The sequence below is a fragment of the Pelecanus crispus genome, chromosome 5 (genome assembly GCF_030463565.1).
Source record: "Pelecanus crispus isolate bPelCri1 chromosome 5, bPelCri1.pri, whole genome shotgun sequence".
Lineage (NCBI taxonomy): Eukaryota > Metazoa > Chordata > Aves > Pelecaniformes > Pelecanidae > Pelecanus > Pelecanus crispus.
The window spans coordinates 17,498,423-17,515,136 of record NC_134647.1 but is presented as its reverse complement, the minus strand read 5'-3'; the positions used below and the strand labels follow the sequence as shown (position 1 = coordinate 17,515,136).

Below are 16,714 nucleotides of genomic sequence, written 5' to 3'. Positions count from 1 at the left end.
TGAGCTGAGACATTGCATTGACATTAGCCAGATTGCATAAGACTAGAAGCCTTCAGATCATCTGTATCATTAATACTTTTGGTCCACGTCAAACCCAGCACCTTTGTCAGCTGTTCCAGCTGGGATGGCAAAGACAAAGTCCCAGTGGAAAGCTAACTTTCCTCTTGTATTCGGAGGCTGGATGGGGCTGCATGGACACACATAGCAGGACAGGGTGGAAGAAGCCACCTCTGCCGATGTTTGCAGAGAAAAGCTAATGGACTCCAGCAGCTGCTACTTCAAATCTTCAAATAGGCTGAAGAGTGTAAAACCTGTCAGCTTTGGCTGCCATTGGTTACTTTTAGCAAATCTCTAATTAAGCGAGAGCGTTCAGTCATATTTACCCTTCATGGGCTACAAGGAACCCATATTTGTACTGAAATATATGCTACTGAAACAAAACAAATCTATCAGCGAGCAAACCCCGCTGGAGTGAGATGAAAAAAATATTGATTACCGTAGCTATTAAACCATGAAATCCTCTGCAACTAATTAATCTGCTAGGGAAAAAAAGTTTGTTAGTGGGATTTCGGCTTCCTGCTGGGAACCTGTAAAGCAGGCAGCGTCGCCCGAGAAATCCCCAAACACTCGATCGCTGCCACCTGCCCCGGAAAGTTTCCTTATTTCACGGGTCCCCGCAACGGCCGGTGGGAGGTGGAAACCAGCCTGGAAGCAGGCCGGAGCGCAGGGCGGAGGCTGCGGGGCGCGGGGGGCGCGGAGCAGCGCGGAGCTCCGCGGAGCTCCGCGCTGCTCCGCGCCCCCCGCGCCCGGCGGAGCTGTCCGCGGCCGGTGGTGCTGAAGCTGCAGCGGCCGCCCAGCCCCTTCCCCCGCCCCTCCGCCCTCCCCGGCGTGGGCTCTTGCAGGCAGCCGGCAGCCCGGGGCATCAGAGCTTGGGGAGGGCCCCATTTCTCCCTTTGATTCTCCCCCCCACACCCCTCCACCCCGCCTTTTTGCTTCTTTTTTTTTTTTTTTTTTCCTTTTTTTTTTTTTTTTTAAAGCCGGGGGAGGGAGGAGAGCGCGGCCACGTTACACCCCTCCCTTCCTGCAAATCCCCGCTTGCACTGCAAACAATCTGCCTTCCCCATTGCATGTAAGGGAGATAGCAACAGCAACATCATCACGGCAAGCCGGATGGGAGAGCGGAGAGGAGGCTGCTGCTGAAGGGAGGAAGGCACACACGCACACACCAGCTCGATGTTGCCAAAGCGGTAGGAGCCGCACGAAAAATAAGCCGTGCTGCCCCGTGTGTCTGGCGCATTGTGCTCCATCCGAGCCTTTTAGGAGGAAGAAGAGAATTATCTGCTCCGATTTTTTTTTTTTTTCCTGCCAGCGAGAGTGCGACAGACTTGCGATGGTTGAATGTCAATGCCTGTGAGAGAGAACAACAGTCAGAGGAGGAGGAGGGCAGAAGGGGAGGAAAATGAAGGTGGGGACGGTGGTGGAGAGAAAGAAGGAGCCTCGTCCAATGCATCAAAAGGAGGTCCCTGCAATTGCTGATAGAGCCCCGGCCGCCTCGCCATCCACAATGGTCTGTACAAGCTGCCAATGCGTTTGATGACGTTCCTGTTTTGTGAAAGGAGGAAAGGAAACGTGACCATGTAAGATCCACGTTTCCCCGGTCAATTACATGCGAAGAATAGATCCGATTTCGACGAGTTTTTTTTGGTCCAGGATGGTAACAGCTTAGGGAATAATACAGCCGCCTTCCCTCACCAATTTCGCTGTGATTTTTTTGGTGTGGTCCAGACAGCTGCTGGAATAGAGAAGGTCAGAATATATAAATATATATAAAAATATATATGATCTATATATATTATATATATATAAAATATATTTATCTCAGTACATCTGGGATTAAGCTCATTGAATGCTAATTATTTCTTTCAGGACTTTTAATATTTACAATGAAATCTTTTAAAGGCAACGGTAAAACCTGAAGCCACCTGGGAGTACAGCGTTGGAAACGTAGGGTGTTTTCCCACAAACAATGTGAAGGTCTTTTTTGTCAAAGAGGCAATTTTGATAATAACAACAGCTACCAATTTTGCATTTTGATAGCCAGACCGGCTGCTATTTTGTCTGGGTGCACACCGGGTCTCGTGTGATCGGGTTTTATTTTTTAATTGAAAAAAAAAATTAAAAAAAAATAGAAGAAAAAGGAAAATTACTTGAGATGCCAAACACTGTCGAGAGAACCATATTCTCCCCTCTCCCCACACCCACCGGAGACGTGGACCCTTCTTTTTTACAGGCTTAGGAGTTGCGAGAGCCGAGCAGGGGCTTCCTCCCGAGCCCGCCGCCCGCGCCTCCGGACCCTCGGGCGTGGGAGATTTATTTCCTCCTCCCGCTGATTTCTAAACAAACTTGTGGACGGGGGGGGGTAAGAATCCGCCAGGAGCGCAGAGTCGTGGTTTTTTGGTTGGTTTTTTTTTTTTTTTTTTTTTTTGTGGGCTTGGTTTTTTTTTTTATTTATCGTCATCCTCGGCGGATTTCAGCGGGCTGCCGGGGCTTGCACCCCCTCGCCCTCCGGCTCTGCTTTTGTCCTTTCCCCGCCGGCCAGCGCAGCCCCCCCCAGGCACTGAGGCCGCAGCGGAGCCCCCCCGGCCGCGGGGCGCCCGGCTCCTGCCCTTTTCTTTCCCACCCCGTCCCCGCCTGCCAAGGAAAGGCACATGTTAATACCACCCGGCGCGGTCATTTTCTGCTACTGCTGCTGCGGGCTCCTCCGTCCGAGACAGATGTTGCGAAACCAAGGCCTCCTCAAGTGCCGCTGCCGCATGCTCTTCAATGACCTGAAGGTCTTCCTGCTGCGGAGACCCCCCGCGCCGCCGCCGCCCTCCCCGCCGCCGCCGCTCCCCATGCCCGGCGGCGCAGAGGCGGCGGCGGGCGGCCCGGCGGGGGCCGCAGCGCCCGGGGGGCGCGGGCCCGGCTGGCGGGCGGCGGCGGCGGGCGGCGGCGGAGCGGGCAGCCCGGCCGCCGAGGAGTGGGGCAGCCCCGCCGGGGAGCCGCCCGCCTCCCTGCCCAGCAGCACCTCCTCGGATGACTTCGGCAAGGGCAAGGCCGAGGACCGCTACTCGCTGGGCAGCAGCGTCGACAGCGGCATCCGCACCCCGCTCTGCAGGATCTGCTTCCAGGGGCCCGAGCAGGTGAGCCCGCGGGGGGCGGCGGGCGCTGGGGCGGGGGCACGGCGAGGGCCCGGGGCGGCAGCCCGCCTCGCCCGGCGGCGGCGATGCCCCGGCCTGCGGGAACTGGGGCCTGCTGCTCGCGGGGGTCTGCCCGCTGCCGGGAACAGGACCCCCAACCCAGAGGGGCTCTGCCCTCCGCCCGCGGCTCCAGGATTTTGCGCCTCGGCGGTGTTTCCCTGGGAAATGTGGGGCGGAGGCCTGCTCCGTCCCCTTCTGCTGCCCGGCAGCCTTGCCCCGGGCACCCAGAGCCGTGCAGCTGTGGCATGGCAGGGACTCACGGACTCCTCCATGGAGCAGAGCGCATCTCAGCACGGTGGGCTTTTTGTCGCCTCATGGCTACCCGGTTGCGATGATCCCAGAAGTGATGCAAAGGACGCGTTTAATGTGCTGTTTGCTCTTAAAAATACAACTTCAGTCTGTATAAACACGTGGCAGGAGGCAGCCCCACCTCATCAGTGGCTCCCGGGGGATGGCTAGTAGGAGCTCTGCAGGTTTGCCATTGCTCCCATGCTCCCAGCTGCACTAGGAGGAAAAGCGCTGGTTACAGTTGCACCTGCTGAAGCTGCAGCCTTGAGATGCTCTTTGGTACAGACTGAGGTTGGGCCGGTGAAGTTTCCCTCCACTGCACAGGAGAATAAAACAAATGCAGCCTCACTAGAATATAAGGTGCCACCCTGGGGCATTATTCTCCCTATTTAATGACAATTAAAAGCAGTTCACCTATTTTCAGGCTGGCAGCTTCCTTACAGTAATATACACAGCAACATTTGTACCCAACGTGACACAGCTGCAGGCAGCAAGCAAGGCTGCAGACCTCTGCTTGCGGGATCAAGCCCAGATATGCAGATTACCTTTATTACTGTTGCCTGTGATAATAAGGGATCCTTGCACAAGAAGGGGTTGCGAGGTTCGACTTGGCTGATACCGATTTCCATTTTAGGCACAGATCCTGGCACGTAAAGTGATACGTTGAAAACTTGAGTCAAACAGGTTTTGCCCCATGTCTTCTTTCCCCTTCGTGGACCTGTGTGCTCTGCTACGGAAAGCCAGTGCTCATCTGAGAGTGGCCACACTCTGGCACACGTCCTGCCTGTCCCAAGGATAGTGCCCACGTCTGTAATGCAGCGATCGTGCCTTCCCTTGTGTCTGTCCAAGGATGGTGGTAATGGGGGCAGGGAGGTGGGGAATAGGCTCCCATTCTTCTTTGGGAGAAGCAGGGCCTGCCACCAACTCATCCAACTATCCACAGCCCTGATGAATGTGTCATACCAAGGGTCCCATAGATCAGAGCTCAGTGCTCAATGGACTGTAGCCTTCTCTAATGGTTTATGCAGCTGACTGATAGCTGTGAGACACACTTTTCACCATAGGCTTTTAGATAGGGGTGGGGGAAGTAATTTTTTTTTGGAGGTGCTTTATGCCTTCCTCACTTGACTGTCTCCTCCCCAACTCTTCTAAAAGTTGGAAGCCATGCAACTCGCTCCCTGGGAATTTGCATTATTCCACATCTCTAGTACTCTTCCCTGGCTTGCCATTCTGCCTGTGTACACAAGATGTAGTGCCTGCAAGATCGGCTTACGTGTCTGAGCAAATAGAGCCTAAGCAGAATTAAAATAGAGGTAGCTCACTTCCTTGGAGCACATTAATGCTCAAAAATAATTGGATGCTAATTTTCACACTGAAAACCTGTGTAAGTTGCATTGTAAAAGTGAGGCTATTTGCTGACCATCTGCCAGCCTACCTGAGTGAGAAGCTGAGCAGACGTGACTGGCATCTAATAGACTTTCACCAGGATTTCTCTTTTTTGCTTCTTACAGTTTCTGACTAATGTAATAAGACACTTACAGCTGGATTCTGCCGCTCGTCCTTGAGCAGTACCTTATTCCACAAATAATTTTTTCTTCACCAGCATGTCTTGAGGAGTGTCTGAAACCCTTTGCCCTGCAGCAGCTGGGAAGCACAAGTCATTACGGAGGCCCAAATCGTGGGGTTTTAAAGCGTGGCCAGATCCTGACACAGCTTCCTAGAAGTACAGTTCAGACGAACTGAGAGCTGAATCAGTGCAGCTGATGTCAAGACCTGTGGTTCGGTTTATTTGGCCCTTGCATCAATAAAACTCCAACAGGGCTAAATCCCGAATTCCTTGTTCCTTTTTATTATGGTGGTTATTACCAGTTTAGCCTTTATTTACCATTTGTTTTCCAACTCAACAGCTGAGCGAGGACCCTTCATGTTTCTGCCCCTTGAAACTATAAAAGTCATAGATGCACATTATTCTATACCACCCCTGCCAAGATCATCATGAAAATTTATCCACTTGGAAACAAAATATAATTGCTAGTTCTTTACTGTGCAGATTAATAACATTGACAGATATAAACAGTGTTTTATTTACCTGTCAAAAAGATCTGAAACTGCTGCAGCTGTGGGCAAATTTGCAGGGCTGCATCACAGTACCAAGAACAAAAGCCTTCATTATAAATTGACTGTTAGGCGCTCTAAGCTTATTTACCCAGATAAAATGACAGCGAGTCTCCAAAAGATGTTTTAATCCGTTTTGATTTAAAAAAAAAATCTCACAACCGCCAAAAAGGTTTTTTTACTAATCTGGCTTCACAAGTAGGTTTTATTTAATATCTAATGCAGAACAAAGTCAGTAGGGATATTCACTTTAAATTTATGATTGCCCAACATGCATGAATACTTCAGGCTACTGAATTGCTTATATCTTAAGCTACTCATGTTTGTTTGTGGCTCTTATGGGTAAGCTGAATCTTTCATTTTAAAATGTGCTGAGGACCGTAGGAAGAAGTAAAGTTCATTATTATAAAACTCTCCTGATCCTGGCATGTTACTCAAGAGGAACCAGTGATGCAGATGACAAAAAGTGGATCTGATGGCCAGGTGATCACAGCATCTGGGATCCCATTTTGAGGGCATGAAGGGCAAGCTCTGCTCAGGTCTGACAGTTGACAGAGGCAATTGCTTTTATTGAAAATGAGGGCTTAACATCATGGAAGTTGATGGGCTGAACTCTGAGCTTGGTAATGGCATTAGCTTTCAGGGGCTTGCTTGGCATTTTCAAAGGTTTCACTGAGTGAGCATCCTGCACCATTGTTGGCTAATTCTGAGACCTTGGATTGAACGGCAAAGCTCTGGGGAGAAAGTGGGAAAGAAAGGTGCTAGAGTATTTTCTTCTGTTTTGGTTAATGCTCAGTGTTTGCAGAATTTTGGCTGCTTTCCTGGATCTCTGACAATGTTCTGCAAGAGAAAGAAACTAAGAGCTCTGCTCTCACAAATGTTTCACAGTGCTTGGTATGGATCCAAGCTGAAAGCAAGTCATGGAGAGTAGCAGGAAAAGACATGGGTGAAAAGTCCCTTCACATCAGCAGATAAACTGTTTGCCCATGTCACAAAGAGTTAGCAGGACGGTGGGATTTAGGAGCTCAGAGTTGGTGCTAGCTGTGCTGAAAATAAATAGAAAAGCGTTCTTAAATGAAACTGAGATCATTTGGAAATCAGTGTGTCTCAAGAATTGCTTGTTAGATTGTCAGTTAGAGCGTGCGCACATCTTTTCTTACCTGTCAGTTTCTGTCTGCTTTTCTCTATTTCTCTGTTCTGGGGAAAAATGCTGTAAAGATGGAGCTTTGAAAAGTCAGTGCAGATAGGATTGGTTGGCTAAGGAGAATCAGAGAGAACAGACTGGGGACTGTTGCCTGCAGGCTGCTAGCTTCGACTTAGCTCAGTATTCAATAGAAATGCTTGAAAATAGACTATTCTTCCCACCAAAGTCCCCTCCAGACTTTAGGGACACCAAATCATTAATACGAGAACATGAAGACCTTCAGGGAAATTGGAAGGGAAGACAACTTATAATGGATATTAGGATATGCATTTCCATGTGATATGTCATTAGGCTGTGGAGCTCCTTGCTGCAGGATGTTAGCAGGACAGAGAATTTGCCTAAGTTTAATAAAGGATTGTAAAGCCATGTGGTTATTAAGGATATCTAGAGTCATCACAATTAATGATAACACTTCTGAAAGTAAAATTCATGCTTCAGGTCTGAAGCCACTCTAGAGATCAGGGTAATACTGAAGAGGAGCAGAGCCCGGGGGCTGGTCTCTAGCCCCACAGCTCACCAGCCCCTTATGTGTGGCCAGTGAGATCCGCCTCTCCAGGTGCATGTCTGGATTTCGTGCACATGTAATGTAATGTAATGTCTTCGGCAAGTAGGCACCTGCCATGCTCAGGACCTCCGTAGAGCTAATGTGACCCTAAATTACTCAGTCTGGATTAATACACCATTCTTGAGGGCCCTATGTAGGATCAGTGAACGGTTAGTACCATTGAATGGCTGGTCAGTAGCATGTGTTGCTTGAAATAACTAGTGAGAATCTCAACCCCGTTCCTGTTACAAATACAGGCACAGGCAGAAGCCATTATTAGCTTCCTGCCTGGTAGTGTCTGCAGAGAAGGCATGAACTAAGCCAGGAAATATTGCCACTCTACAGACTGGTCTTTCAGCAGCACAGAGGAGTGGAGGAAGTCTCTGGGATGCTTGATTTCTGATTTATAATATCATTAGATTGAGGAGAATCAGGTACCTCTTTTCTGGAGTGAGACAAAGAAGGAAAGAGGTAGCCTGTGGCAGAATTCTGAGCACGAGCACTATAATGACGAGTGGAAGAAATAACTGTGCAACCAGCATCACAAGCATGTCTAAAGCCAGGGAAACTTGGGAATTGGGATGCTGGTGTTTGGTGGGGTCTGTCCAAACTGGGTAGACCATCAGGACACTGTTTTCAAACATGGTGAATCACATGATGACAGTGCAGACTTTCCATCTACATCATTTTCATAGGTGTGTTCCCACAGGATTCATTTACTGGGTATTAGAAGAATAATCATTCATTGGATAACAGCCAGTCCTGCTAAAACTGAAGACTAAGAGATGCTGGGATGCAGTCCTTTAGGTTTCAATCTGTATATTGTAATTTATGACAGAAAGGAAGAGAAGATGCTTCCTGTGACATTCAGTCCACCTCTCTGCCTTCCCATCTTTGAATCTTAACACCTCTATAGCTAACTCTCCTGTTTAATCTGTTCCAGGATCAAATCTATGCTGCGCAGGCAGAACGTTTTTGGCTTTGGCAAAAGCTTTGCTTGAGCCATCAACTGAATGGAGCCCAGGATGTCATCTATTTTAGATTTAGACTCTGTTGCCACAGAGTTGATTGGCAAAGTTCCCATTAACTTCAACAGCAAAAGGATAGGCATCCAGTAGCAGGGACTTGACCCCTGTATTTCAATAATGTTGTGCACACAGCAGGGTTTCTATAAATAACAGTGAAGGCCACAAATCCCATTGGCTTTTAATTGCTCCAGGAGACAGGGTTTTCACCTTTTGTGCCTGCTGAAACTCTGATGCCTGACCCATTTATTTCAGTGCCGCTAGCTAGCCTGAGGAGCAGTTTTTCTTTTCTTTCACTTTTCCCTATATAAAAGGCTTCATGAAGGAACTTGTCTGTGTTTGTGTCACTGTTTCTTAAATATACATTTCAGGCCGTGATTAACAGTGGCTGATGTCAGTTAGTGACAGAACAAGCAATGCAAAAGCATGTAGCTCCATTGTTTGCATCCGTAGAGTCACTGTTATTTCCACAAAGGCAACACTTGCTCCTGGAAGGGCTCTGTCCGTACAAAACTGAATTGCATTCAGGTTGTCGTTCCAGCAAAAAATCATTCCCAGCAAGGGCCTCCTCTGTGGCAGCCTTTTGCTCACATTGATATTTTTCTATTCAAGGTTGGCCCAGTCCAGAAGTCAGAAATACAGTTGTGCCAAAAATCTGTGATGCTGTGTGTCCTGTGTGTCTGCTGCACCTGTTTTCATCACTCCTAGGCCTGGAGTAAGATAATAAGATAGACTGTAGTCGTTGTTGATCCGCATCTGTGGCCACCCCGTCCCTTTTACTAGCTGATTGCTAAAGGAATAAAGCCATGTGATGGTGTTAGCTGTTAAGAGTTTATGCTCATCAGCCCTCCTCTGAACCTATCGGCTGATTTCAGCCAGATTTGGCAGAGAGTGGAGATCTGAAAGGCATTAAATTCCTGCAGGTTTCATGGAAACTAGCTGGATGAAGAAGAGGAAACCTAGAAACGTCCTGTTGCGGGAGAGATTATAGCATTGGCTGCGCTACACACTGCAGAGTCCATGCAAGACAGAGCTTCAGCTGGAGCAAAAGCTTTAACATTAGACATAAAAAAACCCCCAACATGATATGGTTTCCATGGGAAACCAGACTCAAATAATACTCACAGAATAGCTTGTTAACTTTTTATCTTTCTGCTTTTCCTTTGTTAATCAGGGATACTTGCCTTAAATGAATTGCTTGGTGCTGAAGACTTTCTCGGTTTCCCCCATCTTTTCACAACCAACCTTTTATCCTTTTCTGATTTATCACTGGTTACAGTAGAACAGATTACATTGTTGGCAGTGGAGAGTGATGAGTGATGACTTTCTTCTGGTGAGGAAAAAACCAGCAAGACCTGGAAACCTATGTAGATAATAAATGGGCTGTCCCCATGCCCCTCTGTGAAAATTGATGAGATAAGGCAAAATGTTGGTGGGCAGACTGGTTCCAGTGATAGGGCCCAGATCCTGAAATCTTCACACATCTTTTCTTCCATCGTGTCATTTCTTCTTCATTATGCTCTTTGGTGGTTTTCTCTCACCTTCTCTTCTTCTTGGCCAAAGTCAATTGACACATCAGACCTTGGTCCCACCCATCCTATCTGGCTCTGCTCTGCACAGGTTCCTCAATGGCCTATGTACCTTCTTATCCAAGCACCCTCTGTTTCCAGCTTAAACACTGGTGGCATCACTCACAACATTCACACAAGTTGAGCCTGTTTCCCTGGGTGGGAGTGACGGAAGGAATGGTACAGAATGGGAGAATGATGAGCAAAAATATGTTTTACATGTTGTTTTATTCTTTCCTACATCTGGTGCCTTGTGTTTGTTGGAGAAACCAGGTTGTGCTTGGGGAAAACTGTGTAAACCCCATGGAGGATGGGGCAGTTCAATCTTGAACAGATTCCTGAGAAAGTTTTGTCTCCTCTATAGAAGAACTTTGTAGGGAACTTCCATTACGGGTGGAGAATAGGACTGTCAGCCATACTTTTTACCATGGAGTCACAGACATTTTAGACCAGCAGGTCCACACACAAAACAACTTTTCAGAACAGGAGAGAGAAAATGAACCTGATATTCCACCGGTTTGGGAGGCCAAAGACTGCTACTGTCTTTGTGGTGTCCCATTGTGCCATGTTGCTCTTAGCAGAAGTTTACCAAGGATTGCTTGATTGACAGTGTGTTTATGTTTAAGGTAAGGCCATGAGGTCACCTTTTCCATGCAAAAAGTATGTGTCATTGGCTAAGAGATCCATGTAAGAAGCACCTTTAAAGTTTGTAGTGCATTGAGCATTCAGAGGTGTTTGCCCTCACTGGATGCAGACAGTCCCGTAGCTGCAACCTCTGTGAAGTCGTTCCCTGTGATTACCATAGTACGTCTGGTACTATGTGGGTTTAGCTTCTGTTACTTAATCCATGCACTGATCATGCCCAAGCGCTGGGCAGTGCCCAGGTCTCAAGAGATCAATTAGTCCACCCATCCAATATCCTGACAGAGGCTGATCTAACCAGTTCTGAAGGGTGATCATGGTTGGAGACTCCATCTTTCCTGCTGCAGCCCATTTCTTCTTGCCCTGCCCACTAGGAGGAGAGCAGATTATTTTTACCATTTCCTTTTTTCCAAGCAGTAAGTAATTGAAGGTATTATCCAGTAGTTGCATGTAAATATAGTGAAAATTCATCCTCTGAGGACTTTACAAGTTCAAGTGACAACTGAAGCCATGACACTCCCTGTTCTTCTCTAGGCCAAACAATCCCAATTCTACCTTTGCTCTTATGATATGTTTTCTAGACCGCTGATCATCCTTGGTGTTATCCTCTGGACTCTCACCAAATGGTCCATATTTTGCTTTAAATGCACTGTCCAAAGTTGGAAGCAATTCTCCAGCTGATTCCTTGTCGGTGCTGAGCAGTGCAGAAAGGTTTTGAATCCTGTTTAACAGATAACAGATGCCATCCATTCCAGGGTGATGTTTGCCCTATTTATTTATTTATGGATCAGCAGAAGATTATTGATTGTTACTCAACTCATGATCCCATATAATCTCCGTGTCCTTCAGAACTGCTTCCTGGCCAGTCCTCCTCCATCCTGGCTCTGTGCAGCTGGCATTACTGCTTTGGTGGAGGAGCTGTACTTGGCCCTACTGAATTGCATCTTTTTTCCCCAGTCGTCTCCTCTGCAGTAGCAGCCCCTTCCAGGTGGGCCTGCAGGTGCAGTAAGCATTAACTCTATTGAATCTTCTGTGTCATTGATGACTTGAGCTCTTCTGCCTTGACTCCTGAGGAGAGCTGGGAGGAAAAGGCTGGAAAAGCAGCTGTGCTTTTCTGCAAGGATCATTTGGCTGCCAGAGTGAGACTTATGGCTGGGGCCTGTCCTGTCACTGTTCACTTGCAGCCATGTAGAGGAGGAGAGAATGGATCCTCATTACTTCAGTTCAGGTGTCCGCTCTCTGCCCCCAATTAAAGCCACTCTTAGCAAGGCTGAATATGACCTTTCCTGACAGATGCAGGCCTCCAGCCAGTCCTGCCTGAAATGTTGCCCCCACCACCCATTTCTCTTCTGCTTCTCCAATCACTTTATCATTGATGGGGTGGCTCACATTTCCCCCCCAGTCCCCTAGCGGGGTACCACAAAGCTGCTTTCTCCTTGTCCTTCCCATCTTTCTCCAGCTTGTCCGCTTCCTCCATTATGTCAGCCCTTAAGGCTGGCTCTGCAAGCTTGATTTGCTTCGGTCCAACCCCAGATCTCCTTCTGTCTTCTGGATATCTGTTATTGAATGCTCTGCTATCAGCTCAGTTTTCTTGTATCCAGCGTTTTCCTCCATGTCCATCTTTTTTCTGCCTTCCTCTTGTGCTAGCACTGTCACTTGGGGCATTAACCCTACCCTCAGCTTGAGCTTCTTTCCTCTCACTTCCCAGCTGTGTATTCATGTTGTGCCCAGACCTTCATTTGCTTTCTTTTGGGTTGCACAGACACTTGCTCAGATCCTTATTTCTTCCCTTCATTTCTGTGATCCCTTCTTCTCTACCTTCTTAGCACAGACATTGCCCTGCTTCAGTTAAGTCAAAATCAAGATGTGAAGATCATTTTCTTGACCGGTATTTTGATGGGAGAAGTGGTTCCCCTCCCATCAGCGTTCCTTGTTTTTACCCAGGTAGGTCCTGTCCAGTTTTTTAATCCCATTCCTAGTCTTTGGGAAAGCCAGGAAAGCCCTGTGGATGGATCTGATGAAGACATAACATACAACATTGGCATGCAGGAGTCCTGCTGACACTCTGCTGACACTTCACCCACGTCACATCAGTACCTGCACTGGCAATTTCATGTGGGTGGTGAACTAAAGCTCAAAGGGTGGTTTGCACTTTCTGCAAGTACAGGGCCATGGGCTAAACCTGCCCCTCCAAGCACCCCAGCACTTTTAGTTGTGCCAGGTCGTCTTCTCGGTCTGTCTAATATCCTGCATGACCTTGCTCTGTCTGATGAATGAATTATTTTCCCTCTCCTTTTCTCCTTGTTAAGCACACTAGGACCTGTCAGGATTAAAGGTGCTGGAGAAGTACAAGCAGATTATTATCCCATCCCAAGTGATATTAAAAGAACATTAAGACGGATCAGATGAGCATTCAAGAAAAGTAGGTAATAATAAAATACTATATCAGAGAGAAATAGCAGTTAAGTAATTAAAGAGGGGGTTTGCACAAGAGGCAGAAGTAAAGTTATGGGTGCTTCTGGCCTCTAGACCATTCTTTATTTTAATACTGTGGTAACCTTTAGAGGATGTCAGTAAGCCAAGCTTTGCACCAAGAAGTGAAGCAAAGGCTTTTCTTGCCCTAAAGAGTTCACATTTTAGGACATAAAAACCCAACATTTCCTTAACGTTGAAGAGAGGTGAATTCTTACAAGATTTAGGGCCAGAGGGTGTTATTGGGCTAGTCTAGTCTGAACCTTTCTATAATAGCAGTGAAATAAGTTCCCTCAATGAAATTCCTGCTTGAAGGTTAATAGCTGTGCAAGGACTGGAGAAGAAATATCCCACCTTGATTTTAAAATCTCCAACAACAGGAAATTGTTGCAGTGCCCAAGGAGAAAATCTGGGGAAACAGAGAACTGGAACTGACTTTGCATATGAACTTTTGTCTTTTCTGTCACAGAAAGCACCATGTACTGTGTGCATCCTTAGAAACCAGCTTCAGAAAATCTTGGCCTGGCTGGCAGAGGAGATTTCCCCCATGGAAAAAGTTTGTGGTTGAAGATAGCTTTATTTGACATCAGATTAAAAGAAAGAAACTTTCAGTCTGGGAAAACATGCATGGGATTCAGCTAGTTAGCAAAAACCAGTTCATAGCCTCCTCTGACATATGAAAGCAGAAGTGCTGTCACCTACATTTAACCCACGTTCAGAAAATTTTCTTCATAGGCAGGATGGCTACATCATTTCTAAGAAAAACATTTCTACAGCCCCCTATAGCCTGCAGTGAGGAATCCTACTTAAAATCCATCTTGCTAAGCTGTCGTGACCTGGCCCAGCTGCCACTGGCTTTCTCCTTCCCAGACCTCATGGATTTATTTCTTGCCCTTCTTGCAGGCATGCGAAAATCTGCAGGAGAGCCCCTGGCCTTCCCATCCTGCAGCTATTCAAGAGATTTCTTCTCTTACCTTTTTCTTGGTGTTGCCAGACAAGAGCTTCATGTCTTTGGAGGTGTACTCAGGCATATGATGCAAATGTCAAGGAAAGGTGGCAATTCTGACTGTTATATCTCAGGTCAAACAAAATCATACAACCCAAGAATAATGCAGGATACAGGTATCTCTGGAGGTCATCTTGTCCAACACCCTACTCAAGCAGATCCAACTAGATCAGGTTGCTCTGGGCCTTGTCCAGCTGAGAGCTGGATATCTCCAAGCATGGTTATTCCACTCACCTCTCTAGACCCCTAGTCCAATATTTGACCTCCCTCATAGTGAAAATGTTTTTTTTCTGATTTCTAATCAGAATTTCTTGTGTTCCAAATTGTGTCTGTTGCCTTTTGTCTTATAACCATGCACCTTTGAGAAGAGTCTGGCTCTCATAGAATCATAGAATTGTTTAGGTTGGAAGAGACCTTTAAGATCAAGTCCAACCATTAACCTAGCACTGCCAAGTCCACCACTAAAGCATATCCCTAAGCAGCACATCTACACAGCTTTTAAATACCTCCAGGGATGGTGACTCAACCACTTCCCTGGGCAGCCTGTTCCAATTCTTGACTACCCTTTCTGTGAAGAAATTTCTCCTAATTTCCAATCTAAACCTCCTCTGACACAACTTGCAGCCATTTCCTCTTGTCCTATCACTTGTTACTTGGGAGAAGAGACCAACACCCACATCGCTACAACCTCCTTTCAGGTAGTTGTAGAGAGCAATAAGGTCTCCCCTCAGCCTCCTCTTCTCCAGACTAAACAAGCCCAGTTCCCTCAGCCACTCCTCATAAGACTTGTTCTCTAGACCCTTCACCAGCTTTGTTGCCCTTCTTTGGACACGCTGCAGCACCTCAATGTCTTTCTTGTAGTGAGGGGCCCAAAACTGGACATAGTATTCCAGGTGTGGCCTCATCAGCGCTGAGTATGGGGAGACGATCACTTCCCTGCTCCTGCTGGCCACACTATTCCTGATACAAGCCAGGATGCTGTTGGCCTTCTTGGCCACCTGGGCACACTGCTGGCTCATGTTCAGCCAGCTGTGTACCAACATCCCCAGGTCCTTTTCAGCCAGGCAGCTTTCCAGCCACTCTTCCCCAAGCCTGCAGTGTTGCATGGGGTTGTTGTGACCAAAGTACAGCACCCGGCACTTGGCCTTGTTGAACCTCATACAATTGGCCTTGGACCATCGATCCAGCCTGTCCTGATCCCTCTGTACCGCCTTCCTACCCTCAAGCAGATCAACACTCCCGCCCAACTTGGTGTCATCTGCAAACTTACTGAAGGTGCTCTCCATCCCCTCGTCCAGATCATTGATAAAGATATTAAGCAGAACTGGCCCCAGTACTGAGCCCTGGTGAACACCACTTGTGACTGGCTGCCAACTGAATTTAACACCATTCACCACAACTCTTTGGGCCTGGCCATCCAGCCATTTTTTTACCCAGCAAAGAGTACACCATTCCAAGCCATGAACAGCCAGTTTCTCGAGGAGAATGCTGTGGGAAATGGTGTCAAAGGCTTTACTAAAGTCTAGGTAGACAATATCCACAGCCTTTCCCTCATCTGCTAAGCAGGTCACCTTGGAGGAAATCAGGTTAGTCAAGCAGGACCTGCCTTTCATAAACCCATGCTGACTGGGCCTGATCACCTGGTTGTCCTCTCTTTGCTGTACCTTTCCACATGGTGGCTGAAGACAGCAATAATATCTCCCCTTAGCCTCTACAGAGATTTTAGGAAGAGCTGTACAAAAGATAGGATTAAATGTCTGCTCTAGCTCCCTAGGGTGGATTTAGACAGGGGCTGAGATTTTTGTGATGGTAGTCAGATAAATACCAAGGGAAAATAGCCGCCTAGCCACAGATTGAAGAATGAGAACAAACATCCCTAATAATAGCAAAGGCTCAGATATTTCTGTTTGTCATAGCCAAGACACTTCTTGATCCAATAATCACTAAACCTCCAAGAAGCGATACTATTTCAAATCTGACTCTTATATAGAGATACTGGCAGTAGAAAAGCTTGATTGAGCAAGAACTATTTCTGTTTAAATTGAACAGAAGGATAAGCAAAAAGAGATCTGTAACTAAGGCTTTCAACTTTGCAAAAGCAGATTTTGAAAAATTAGGAATCTTTAAAAACATGCAATATAGCAGAAATTTATTGTATGTTTTCTGATGACTACCAAAAGCCATTAGTCTCATTATAGCAAAAAAAAGCATTCTGTTACAATTGCTGCTTTCTGGAAGCTCACAGTCATTCTCCCTTCTACAGGCTATTTTTGCTTTCTGCCTTCAATTAATTTGCCTAGAAAGCTGTTCAAAACCTGTCCCAAGAAGTATTTTAATAAAAATGAAAAATATTCTTTTCTCTCTTTCTAGCTTGCTTTTCTAAGCAACAGTACTTACCCATGTAAGTTCTAAGTCCATGAGATATACTCAGTGACATTTAAACTTCTTTGCCAAATTCAGCCACCTTTGATAAATAAAAGCTGCAGAATTATTAAGCTTTTATGAGTTGCATGAAAATAAGTAGCCAACTGGGGTATACTCCCACATTCGGTTTGTGATACCATGGAAGGGAACTGTCTTAAGAGGTCCATCCATGCTAGATATCAAAGAA

The 16,714-nt window shown here is 46.8% G+C and overlaps 1 protein-coding gene across 1 annotated transcript in view; it reads left to right on the top strand.

The window, feature by feature from the left end:
- The first annotated feature begins 2,708 nt into the window (after window positions 1-2,708).
- Window positions 2,709-16,714, top strand: part of MARCHF4 (membrane associated ring-CH-type finger 4) — a 110,008-nt gene continuing 96,002 nt past the window's right edge. Inside the window, exon 1 of the mRNA XM_075711381.1 lies at window positions 2,709-3,182. Coding sequence (XP_075567496.1) covers window positions 2,709-3,182 — 474 coding nt within the window. The remainder of the gene's footprint in view (window positions 3,183-16,714) is intronic.